The 12,694-nt window shown below is 44.6% G+C and overlaps 1 protein-coding gene across 1 annotated transcript in view; it reads right to left on the bottom strand.

The window, feature by feature from the left end:
* Window positions 1-12,694, bottom strand: part of CDCP1 (CUB domain containing protein 1) — a 103,281-nt gene that overhangs the window by 70,353 nt on the left and 20,234 nt on the right. Inside the window, exon 2 of the mRNA XM_002697118.7 lies at window positions 6,748-6,951. Within this exon, the coding sequence (XP_002697164.3) occupies window positions 6,748-6,951 (204 nt within the window). The remainder of the gene's footprint in view (window positions 1-6,747; window positions 6,952-12,694) is intronic.

Genomic DNA, 12,694 nt, shown 5'->3' with positions numbered 1-12,694 from the left:
TGGGCATCGCTCTCTCTCCCCTGGAATGAGACTCAGCCTCTCAGCAACAAGCCGTCACAGCTCTGTACTGTATCTGTGAGCATCTGTGCTTTATTTCAAATTACTTTGTGCCTCCATTAGCAAAATATGTCCTATGGTAATTGCTGCTTCAATTTACACCGTTCCAGCTTGTGAAAAAAGTGTCACAGGAACTCTGCTTTTGAAGAGCAGGGGAAACCAGCATTGTTTTCCAGATTAAGTCAGTGGAGTCCAGCTTGTGGCTGCATTCTCAGCCCCCAGAGGGGGGCCCTTCGCGGTGGGGCTTGTGCTTTGGGATGTCCTACCTCCTTGATCCCGAAAGTCATGACTTCATAATTTTTCAGGCACTGCGCCAAGCTCTACCCTTTAAAACTGGTTTTCCCATCAGTGCAGTCATCAACAGATGGAGTATGCCCTCAGTGTACAAGCCCTTAATGGCTGGAACCCAGAGGCCAGGTCATCTTCTTGCCTCCTGGCTTTAATGCTGGTATGTTATTACCACTGCTGTTGAATCTTTTCCCCTAAGGCTAATGTCTAATCCTTTGATGTACTTTGTTTCCTAAACCTTTTTAAAACAAAGGGAGAATTTTCAGTGAGGTGGATTTAACTAGAATCTGTATTACAGAGTAAGTCAGAAAGAGAAAAACAAATATCGTATATTAATGCATATATATGGAATCTAAAATATGGTATGATGAACCTATTTGCAGAACAGCAAATAGAGACGCTGTCAGAATAGAGAGGGAGGAACAGGAAGGCCTGACGTGCTGCAGTCCATGGGGTCGCAGAGTCAGACACAACTGAGTGACTGAACAACAACAGAGATGCAGACATAGAGAATGGACGTGCGGACACAGCGGGGGAAGGAGAAGGTGGATGAACTGAAAGAGGAGCACTGACATATACACACGACCATATGCGAAATACATAGCTAGTGGGAAGCTGCTGCATAGCACAGGGAGCTCAGCCCGTGCTCTGTGATGACCTAGAGGGCCGGGAGGGAGGCTCAAGAGGGCGGGGATACATGTATACCTATGGCTGATTCACCTTGCTGCACGCAGAAACTAACACAACATGGTAAAGCAATCGTACTCCCATTGAAAAGAAATTTAAAAGAAACAAAAGAAAACAAAGGGAGAAAGGTTGTCTCAGGGAGGCACTAAGGAAAAGGCAGTGTGGCTTTTGCTGTCTCGAGCACAGGGAATCTGAAAGGTGCAAAGCACTCTGGCCACTGTAATAATAATCTGCAAGTGTTTTATTGCTGCTCCGGGGGAGTATGCGAAACTACTGCCAACTCGAAAAGGACTTATGGGAGAATTTCAGAGCTGTCAAGGACCTCTGAGGTCAGCACATCAAGCCTCTCATTTTTTGCAAAGAGCCCCAGAGTCCCGGTGGCCTGTGTGCTGCTCACAGTGCACACGCTCCCAGGACGAAAGCCCAGACTGTTGTTTGTTGACTTGTGCTCTTGCCAGTGCCCTGCACTGCTCAAGTGATAAAGCAAGGTGAGATAACGACGTGGCGAATGCAGCTAAAATCAGGCTTTGTGTGTAGGTAAAGATAGTATCAACGTTTTGGAGCTCACAGAAACTCTACTGTTTGCATTAAGCCAGGTCTACTTTTTAGCTACACCTGCCATGTGGCTCGGAGTGGCTCCTACTGGCTTCCGTGTTCATATGGGATCACTTAACCCCACTAAGGCAGTGATTCTGACTTAATTCCATACCAAGTACCTGGAGCAAAAAAGCTCCGTCTCTCAGCCACAGCTCTGCCACCAGTCACGTGACCCTGCGGCTGTCAGGTTGTGTGGACACTTTTTAATGTGCTGCTAAGAGCTTAGTTTTCAAATGGACACACAAGCTCAGTTCAGTTCAGTTCAGTGGCTCAGTCGTGTCCGACTCTTTGCGACCCCATGAATTGCAGCATGCCAGGCCTCCCTGTCCATCACCAACTCCCAGAGTCCACCCAAACTCATGTCCATTGAGGCGGTGATGCCATCCAACCATCTCCTCCTTCGTCGTCCCCTTCTCCTCCTGACCTCAATCTTTCCCAGGATCAGGGTCTTTTCAAATGAGTCAGCTCTTTGCATCAGGTGGCCAAAGTACTGGAGTTTCAGCTTTAACTAGAACACCCAGGACTGATCTCCTTTAGGATGGACTGGTTGGATCTCCTTGCAGTCCAAGGGACTCTCAAGAGTCTTCTCCAACACTACAGTTCAAAAGCATCAATTCTTCAGTGTTCAGCGTTCTTTATAGTCCAACTCTCACATCCATACACGACTACTGGAAAAACCGTAGCCTTGACTAGATGGACCTTTGTTGGCAAAGTAATGTCTCTGCTTTTGAATATGCTGCCTAGGTTGGTCATGCTTTCCTTCCATGGAGTAAGTGTCTTTTAATTTCATGGCTGCAATCACCATCTGCAGTGATTTTGGAGCCTCCAAGTCTTCAGTTCCCCGTCCAGTGTAAAAAGGTTTATGTAACTCAAATGATTCCTTATCTAGAGGATAAGGAATTTCTGAAGTGATTCACACCTCAGTTCCCCCGCACAGACTTGTACCTTCATTAGCTTTAATGGAGTCCTTCGAGAAGGGATGGCATTGTAAATCAGTTATATCTAATATAAAATAAAAATTGAACTTCTTTTTTAAAAAAGAAGGGATGACAGCAGAGGGGCTAAACATTGAAACTTTCAGAATGTTTATTCAGAAAGGTTTTCAAAAACCAGAGGTAAGCAGAACACTGAACTTGATTCCAGTGTGTAGATTTATAATTCCAAAAATGTTATTTTCATATCATTTTCAGAAACTGCGAGCATGGGTTTTTATTAGTTGGGAAACTGTGTGAGATGGGGCTCATGAGATGTGTCTTGTGAGATACGATTGTGGTATCTTTTTCCTTTTTTCAAGATGGCAGTCATTTTCTTGACCTAACTGGTTATAAAAGTAATGCCTGCTTGTAAAAAAATGACAGTACAGAGGAACAGAAAGAAGACCATGGATGCCACCTGTGCCCCTCCCCTATTCACTAGAGAAATAATATAAGGATAGCATTTTGGTGTTTAACCCTCCAGACTTGAGGCTCTGTATGATTCTGTGTACTTAATAAAGTGAAATTAAGCTATACAAGGGCTTCCTTGTATAGGTTAGTGGGAAAGAATCTGCCTGTCAAGCAGGAGACACGGGTTCGATCCCTGGTTCGGGAAGATCCCCTGGAACAGGAAGTGGCAACCCACTCCAGAATTCTAGCCTGGAAAATCCCATGGACAGAGGAGACTGGCGGGCTACAGCCCGTGGGGTCCAAAAAGAGTCAGATACAACCTAGCGACTAAATAACAGCAACCAACTATACAAACTCTTCTCCTACTGAAAGCTGCATTGTTTTGCATGGAACAAAACGACCAGGGGGATCTTTCCATGTCAAACATTAATACATAGATTTCCTTCTTTCTGTAATAGCAATACACCATTCCTTTGAATTCTAAGTATATTTAGACTCCTCACCTATGTAAAAGCTTCACTGACATTTTAACTGTAATTGACTTAAACTCATAAATTAATTTTGGGGAGAAACGACACAAAAAATACTGAGATTTTCATCAGGTAACATGGGAACATCTCTCCATTTACTTATGTCTTCTCTTCGGTCTTTCAGGAAAATTGTATATTTTGCTTCATATACATCCTATGTATTTATTAAGATTATCTCTAAATAGTTAAACAGAACCTTTGAATACTGGCGCCCAAAAGCATGCACAGTGGGAATCCTTATGTTGTTCCTTGTTTTTCTGGTAATGCTTCTATGTCTGATGGTTAAATATACTTGTTATTGCTTTTTTTTGGCCACACTGTGCAGCAAGCGGAACTTCCCCTATCAGGGATCAAATCCATGCCCTCTGCAGTGGAAGCATGGAGTCTTAACCACTGGATCGCCAGGGAAGTCTCTGCTATTGGTTTTTGATGAATACAATTTATTGGATTAAGAAAACATTCCTCTATTTCTGGTTTACTAAGAGTGTTTTTGGGCTTCCCCGTTGGCTCAGCGGTAAAGAAGCCTGCAATGCAAAAGATGCAGGTTTGATCCCGGGGTTGGGAAGATCCCCTGGAGGAGGGCATGGCAACCCACTCCAGTATTCTTGCCTGGAGAATCCATGGACAGAGGAGCCTGGTAGGTTATAGTCCATAGCACTGCAGAGTCGGACATGACTGAAGTGACTGAGCATTCATGCCAGAGCATTTTATTAAAATCATTTAAAATCATCTATTAAGATGATCAAGTGTGGGCCTCCTTGGTGGTCCAGTGGTTAAGAATCCATCTGCCAATGCAGGGGACACAGGTTTGAACCCTAGTCTAGGAAGATCCTACATGCTACAAGGCAACTAACCCATGAGCCAAAACTACTGAGCCCGTGCGCCTACAGCCTGTGCTCCGCAACAAGAGAAGACACTGCAATGAGAAGCCCGAACATCGCAATCAAGAGTGGCCCCCACACTCTGAAACTTGAGATAACCCATGCTCAGCAACGAGGACCCGGCACAGTCAAAAATAAACACAATTGAAAAAAAAAAATCGACTGCAGTTCTTCCCTTTCACATACTCACATGCTGCAGTTCATTGAGCTGATTGGCTAATGGTTAGAACTATCCTGTCTTCCAACAAGTCCTCTTGCTCTTGTTGCTTTGGTCTTTCCATGAAATTTTTGGATCTGATATACTTCTATTTTACTTAGGATTTGGGGGGCAGAGCATATTCATAAGAGATTAGTCTATTTTCTTTTTATGCAGGGGAAGAGTCTGACATCAGGGTTTTAAGGACCTTAGAAAATGAACTATGAAACTTCACCTCTTTCAACGTTCTAGAATGGGGTTTGACAAACCACAGCTCATAGGCCCAATCCAGTCAAACATCTGTTCTTGTAAATAAACACGGGATGTTCATTGCCCATTTGTTTATCTATTGTCTATGGCTGATTTTGTGCTATCATAGCAGAGCAAAGGAGTTGTGACAGACACCATCTGGCATAGAACGTCTAAGATATTTACTCTCTGGCCTTTTACAAAAAAAAGGTTTGTCAACCTTCCTCTGGAATTGTTTAAATATCACAGAAATTATCTGCTACTTGGAGTTTCATAGGGCACTTCTGTGAAACCATCTCTGACAAACCCAAACCCTTTCTCCTTCATACTGGACATTTTTTCCAGTCTCCTCCTTGATCATATACTTATTCATATTTCCTCCCTTTCTTTGAGTCAATCTGGCCCAGTAAATTTTCCCTGGAAATCATTTTGTCATTCAGATTTTCACAATTATTACCAGTCTCTTACAGTTCAGCAATCTGCTTTCTATATGTCATTAAATCCACATGTATACATTCAATGTTATATATTTGCAATTTCTCTTCTTGCCTGGAGACTAGTCAGAGATTTGTCTTTTTAATTGGCCTTTACAAAGAACCAGGTTTTGGCTTTGGTTACGAACACTTCTTTTTGGCTGCACGGGGCCTTCACTGCTGTGTGCGGGTCTTCTGTAGTTGTGTGGAGTGGGGGCTGCTCTCTGGCTGCAGCGCACAGGCTTCTCACTGCAGGCTCTGCTCTTGTTGTGGAGCCCGGGCTCAGTAGTTGTGGCGCATGGGCTCAGTTGAACTAGAGATTGAACCCGTGTCCCCTGCATTGGCAGGCGGATTCTTAACCACTGGACCACCAGGGAAGTCCATAAACACAATTTTTAAAACTGCTTTTACGTACTTTAATTTCTCTTTTTATTTTTATGAATTCCTTCTTCTCAAGGTTTATTTTATTCTTCTTCTCCCTTCATGATCTATTTTCAGTTAAAGGTGAAGAAATTTTCTGAGTATGACTTTGATTACAAAGTCAAAATAGTGTTCTCATTGTTGTTAATATATCTATTAGTTCCTCATTGGCATGCCACCTTAAAATAACTGGGAAAGTATACCTTTAATTCTCTCTGCCTGATTAGTATTTCTTACATCAATCTCCTATCCCAAACTCAAGTTATCATTAATAATGCCAAGTATCTGTAGTTTATTGAATGCCAGTATGTTATACACCTCAATCCATTATTTTATTTCATCCCGAAAACATCCCTATTGGTTGGTACAATGACTCTTGTTTTACAGACTAGAAAACGAAATCGCAAAGCAGGTAAGTAACTTATATGAAGCCATGCAATCAAGGCACATGATCAGTCGCCCTGGCACTTGAAGTCAAACCAGGTCCCTCAGCCTGCAAAGCTGCTGTTTTTTTCCCATTGTAACTAGTGGATCCACTACCCCACTCTTATCTCCTCAATCTTCCAATTCTTCTGTCCTCCAGCTCCCTTGACTTCCGCTCCTGCTCGGCCAGATGTTTCTAGCACATCAGACAGAGCATTACCCGAGGATCCGTAGCTCTGCTATGAGACAGTGTTGCATGGTGGTCACAGGCAGACACTCTGGATCCAGAATTCCCGAATACTTGGGGTTCCTGTCTTGCTGAGACATACCCACTGTGCCATCTTAGGCAAGTGACTTCCTTTGAGAACTTCTCTTAGGGCTGCTTTGAGGATTAAATGAAAAAACAAACCTGAAACCATGCAAAACGCTTAGGACTGTGACTGGCCACATACAAGCTAAAGAGAGTGCAGAATTTCAGAACAGGTCTCACCTCTCTAACAGGCCGGGTTAGCTTGGAAAGAAGAGACAGGGAGGCCAAAGAGTCCATGAGTGAGTACTTACCAATATTCTTCTGGATCTCGATAACGAAGTAATTATGTGGATCCTGGCAGCTAAAGGAAAAGACCTTTTTCTCTCCGGCTTTGATGGACAGGGTGGTTTCCCATCTTTTAGACATGATGTAACAGAGTTTCACTGGCAGAGCCTGGGTCGCAGGCTTCAGGAGGACTGTGATGCCGCTTCCACGTGGCAGATCAATCTCATAAGCTTCAGAAAGAAGGAAGAAAAATAATAGAATGAACTAGGGCTGCCTGCCTGCTGCCGTCCCCTCAGCTGGTCCAGAAGGATGGTCTTCTGAACCCTTTTATTCCTTCCTCCAGGTCTGAGGAGCGGGGTGATACCAAATGACAGCATCATCCTTACCTGTGGACAGAACCCGGCCACTGAGGGCTAGGCCCTGATGTTCATCTCTGATATGGCTTATTCATTTCTCGAAAAATTAAAAGCACTGCACCATGTTCTAGATGTCCAGAGCAGTATGCGTCCAGATACCCCTATCTGTGCAATATTAAACAGAAACTGCCATATCTCTTCACAGTACGACTGTAGGTAAAAGTCCACTCATAGAAACTGTCATTCTGTAGAGACACACATTTATCTGTGATGCCTCATTTGCCCTGTGCACACATATATGCAGTAGTGGAGGCTGGGTAAACTTGCAGAAATTAGATATAAACATACTGATCGATGAACTTGGCGAGTCAGAGCCAAACATGGCTCAGACCTCAGACCGGCGCTCAGCAAAATTACGTGAGCAAACTGTATCAAGCCAGACAGACGGGGATTGGTTACTAAACAGAGAGGTGGGTGCATTGGGTCAGGATGAACCAGTCCCATCTCCTTCCCATTCCCTCTGCTTGAGGGATTTTGGGGTCCTCCCAGGCCAAAAGGAAGAGCTGTTTTTCTCCTTAGTGATCCCTGTTCCTTCCTGGATTTGGGTGCTGACTGTGGTCTCTGGGTGGCTGATGGGCTGGGTACAGAGAATGGGGGGACGGTCTTCTGGAGGAGGGAACCACGGGGCTTGTCAGTCCTCTCCCCACCGTGTTTGGCACAAACAGCCGCTTGGCACCTGTTATGGCACCTTGCTCATATGCACAAGAGGTGCTCCGTAACCACCTAGCCAGTGAACAGCAGTTTAACCAAAAGCTTTACTTTCCCCTTTCCTTTTCAAAATTTTTAGAATCAAATTTATTGAGATATAATTTACAGACATTAAGAAAGACCTAAAAGACTTTTGACAAATGTGTATACGTGTGTATACCACCGCGATTAAATATAAAAATGTTCATCATCCACAGAAGCTCCCTCAGTGCACTTAGCCACCGACCTCCACTCCTGGCCCCAGAAAACTATCAATTAGTTTTGCCTGACTTAGACTTTCCTGCAAAACAGCAGCTGGCTGCTTTTGCTCAGCATGTCTGAGGGTCACCCACGTTACTGCATGGGTCTGCAGTTTGTTCCTTTTCATTGCTGCATAGTATTCCACTGTCTGGAGAGACTGCAATCTATTCATCTGGGCACCCATTCGATGACAACTGAGTTCTTTCCAGTTTTTGACCAACCGTGTGACTTCATTTTCCCAGAGCTGCAAGCCTGCTCAAGAGCTGTGCTCACTTCTCCCACTCAGGGCACACATGTGCCCGTGTTCCCACCTGCCAGTTGCTGTGTGCCATCAAACATCTGGATTTTTGTCAACCTCCTCTGAACCCCTCCCCCTCATTCGCTCTATGCCAGCCCCACCCGCCAGCAGCTCTTTATACGGGGTGGAAACTGATGTCTCAATCTGACATAATGAAACAGAGCAGAACCATATGGTCCTTGTGCCCGCCCCCACCATGGCCTCTGCCTGCCTTTTGCCTTTAGTCAAACTAGAGTCAAAGAACAAGTTTCATCAGAGAAATGAGAAATGTGGAAACAAAGGAAAACAGTCAAAGAAGACTAAATAATAATAACGTAGTCATTAAGCACAGTCAAGGACCTTTAGTTCTTTCTCAAGGGCTGGGGATAATATTCTGAGTGTATCCTGTGAGCTGTCTTACAGATACCAAAGCACCAGGTGGCGAAGTTAACTACATGCTGACCAGACTGTTCCCAGGACTTGAGCTGCCTCAATTCTGAGAACTGACCGCAAAGAAATGGGAACAAGCACACCCCGCACCTGAAGATTAACTGTACGTACAACAACCAAGATGGTGCTGGTCAGACCACTGATGACCGATTTGAAGCTGGCTGTTAGAGATGACTGTGCTGTTTCTGCATGTGCCCCCCACCCCCGAATCTGTCTGTAAATGCTCTCACCCCCCGCTTGTCGGTGGCGGCCGGGTGGGGGGTTGGCCTTTGCACAGATGTCTGCCACCCTCCCCCTACAGTTGCTGCCACCTGAAATAAAACAAACTTTCCTTTCCACCAACCTGGCCTGTTTATTGCCTTTTGAGCAGCAAGCAGCTGGACTCCCCGCACACCCCTCCTCCTTTCGGTAACAATAATGAACTGCAAATATTTCCTCCAGGTTATGAGGGAAGAACTTTACCCTCTGGGCCTCTGTTCCTTCCTTTGTAAAATGAGGAGGTTGGGCTAGACTAGCTCTACCTTCCCAGGCAGCTCATCTATGAACAGTATCCAAGGAAATAAGAAGCCATTTTGCCAATGTAAGCATTCCGTACTACCGCCCCGCCGTGACACGCGACTAGCAGCTCAGGGGGCACCGGCACAGCTGGCTTTGCTACTTGGTTTCCAAGAGGGCTCAGGTGTTGCATATTCTGGAGCAGGGCTTATCTCTCTACCCTCAGCTCGCGTCCGTCTCCACCTTGGCCACTGAGCCCTACGGCTACCTTTGCCCTTTTTTCTGAACACAAGCCTCTTTGCTACCTCAGGGCCTTTGCATGTGCTGGTCCTGGTTTTTATAATGCTCTTTCTCTAGCAAAAACTGGTTCCTTTTTGTTTTGGGGGGTCTTAGCTCAAAGATCACCTCCTCAGAGCCGTCCCTGACCATTACCCAAAGTGTTCACCCCACCCCAACCCAGCTGTCCTGCCCCTGCTGTTTGTTCATCCTCTGGAGGACCCATGTTACTCATTCCCACCTCCCGAGACCAGAACGCGAGCCGCTGCCTCCCAGAGGGCAGCAGGAGTTTGCCTGTCTTCCTCAGTGACAGCCTTGGGACCCAAACAGTGCCTGCTGGGTGCCCTCATGGAGGCAGAATTGACCCGCCTGACAGCACCACATAAAATCTCCACATTCTTGTCTTTGCACCATGTAATTTCTCATAGACTTACCACCATTCCTGTGTTTCAGTTTGGGCTATAAATCTTAGTGGGACTCTTTAGTTTCTTATAAATCAGGGACTCTGAGCTTTATAATTAATAGCTTCAGAAAAAGAAAACATCCTCTGAGGCAGAAGTTTCTTTACTTACTGCTTCATCTTCAAGCAGCATGGCCTTTGAGACTCTTCTGAGAGGGGGAAGGTCCAGGGGTTCTTTAAGATACTAGATTAAAAATGAGTCCAAGGACTTGCCTGGTGGTCCAGTGGCTAGGGCTCCATGCTCTCAACACAGCGGGTCTGGGTTCAATCCCTGGTTGGAGAACTAGATCCCACAAACCACAATGAAGATCTGGTACAGCCAAATAAACAAAATTTTTAAAAAGAAATATTTAAAAAAATAAGTCCAGATGCATGATCAGAAACTCAGTGGGCAGATGTATATCTGAACTGAATATGTAAACCCTTGCCTTCTTTTTCTGTAATCACAAAAAAAGGTTTCACCACATTATTTGTATAAAAAAAAAATTCTTGGAGCACCCAGTTCTTTGTGGCCCCCTACCCTGGGTCTCCAGGGGGGCTAACTCGTTGTCCAGTGAAGCTGCAATTTGTCTCAGGGCTGCAGTCTGGCTGGCTAGGTTACCAATTTCTTTCTCATTTCTCCTCTTTGGTAAAAATATTCAAAAATTCTTGACTCTTACAATTACTGTTTTTTGGGTTTTTTTTTTTTTACCATGCCTTGAAGCTTGTGGGATCTCAGTTCCCTGACCAGGGATTGAACTTGGGGCCCCCTGCAGTGGAGGGCAGTGTCCTAACCACTGGACCTCCAGGGAATTCCTGATTACTGTTACTTTAACTGACTGTTAGACCCTAAGCAGATCAGTGGTTCCCTAAGATTGGAGGTGGGAGGAGGGGATGGAAACAAAGAGGGCAGAGGAGACAGCGTAGGGTGAAACAACCGTTCTGTATCTTGACCATGATGGTGATTATAGGCGGCACACAAATGCCCAAAGTCATCAAACTGGGCACTTGAAATTGGTAACGTTTATTATGTGTAAGCTATGCCTTAATAAATTAGAAAAAAAAGAGGGAAAACTTGTGTTAGAAAGACTGTGTTTCTGCACAAAGTAGGCACTTAATAAATGAAAAGAAGAATAATCATGACCACAGTTAAAATATGGTTTAATAATATTTTGAAGTGGGCTGAGTTTCTCCCAAGGTAAGTGTAATAATTTCATATAGCTTTAAATTAAATCTTGAGACGAAAAGGCTGATCTCACTAACATGTCTCTACTCAAATCCTCTCTCCTGCTTTTCAGCAGTACCCCAAATAACTCTGCATGTATGACCATCTATCTCATTATCAATGACAGCCAAAAAAAAAAGTATGAGCTCTTTCAGAAGTTCATTGTTTTTTCTTTTTTTTTTAAATATAAATTTATTTATTTTAATTGGAGGTTAATTACTTTACAATATTGTATTGGTTTTGCCATACATCTGTTTTTTCTTTTAAATTCTTTGAAGTCACCTATTCATTCCAACAGTTTTTAGAGTCATATGACAAAGGTCCATATAGTCAAAGCTATGGTTTTTCCATTAGTCATGTACGGATGTGAGAGTTGGACCATAAAGAAGGCTGAGTGCCAAAGAACAGATGCTTTTGAACTGGTGTTGGAGAAGACTCTTGAGAGTCCCTTGGACTGCAAGGAGATCCAACCAGTCCATCCTAAAGGAAATCAACCCTGAATATTCATTGGAAGGACTGATGCTGAAGCTGAAGCTCCAATACATTGGCCACCTGATGCAAAGAGCTGACTCATTGGAAAAGACCCTGATGCTGGGAAAGATTGAGGGCAGAAGAGAAGGGGGTGACAGAGGATGAGATGGTTGGACAGCATCACCGACTCATCACATGAGTGTGAGCGAGCTCCCGGAGTTGGCGATGGACAGGAAGGCCTGTCGTGCTGCAGTCCACGGGGTGGCAGAGAGTCGGGCATGACTGAGTGACTGAACAACAACAACAACTGTGTTCCAGGGACCATCCTGGGTGCAAATGATGTAATAGAAGCAGCAGAGTCCGTGTCCCGTGGGGGTTAACAGTCTAGACTAAATGATCTGTGACGGGCTGTAAAAATGATAAAGTTCTAAGTCAGAATAGGGCCTCTGTGGGACCTGGGAGTCCGAACTGGAAACTTTTGTGTTTTTTTAAAATCCCTACAGTAGGAGGTAGGGATTCCCTTTCGTTTTTCTCCAGATGGAAAGCCAAATGTCCCAAGGCTAATGATTGAGTATGCCAGTTCTTCCTTAATGAATTGCTCATGCTACTTCTGTTGTTGCTTTATTTTGGGGTCTAAATAACCCAGATTTTCATCCAAATTCATTTCGGAAATACAGCAGATGGAGCCTTGTCAGATGAGTTAAATGACTCACTCGGGTGGACTTTTAACATCTAACCATGTTTCTTCACTCTGACTTTGAGATGAACAACCTGGAATGCTCTACGGTCAGGCCCTAGTTCATCTCTCTCCTTCAGTGCCCCAGACCAGAGTATCCCCCTGGTCCAGAGCCCAGTTCAGTTCAGTCCAGTCGTGTCCAACTCTTTGCGACCCCATAGACTGCAGCATGCCGTGCTTCCCTGTCTATCACCAACTCCCGGAGCTTACTCAAACTCATGCCTATCAAGTCAGTGATGC

The sequence above is a fragment of the Bos taurus genome, chromosome 22, assembly GCF_002263795.3.
Source record: "Bos taurus isolate L1 Dominette 01449 registration number 42190680 breed Hereford chromosome 22, ARS-UCD2.0, whole genome shotgun sequence".
In the NCBI taxonomy this organism is placed as follows: domain Eukaryota; kingdom Metazoa; phylum Chordata; class Mammalia; order Artiodactyla; family Bovidae; genus Bos; species Bos taurus.
Note: the sequence above shows the minus strand (reverse complement) of the source record. Positions and strands in the feature narration are given on the sequence as shown.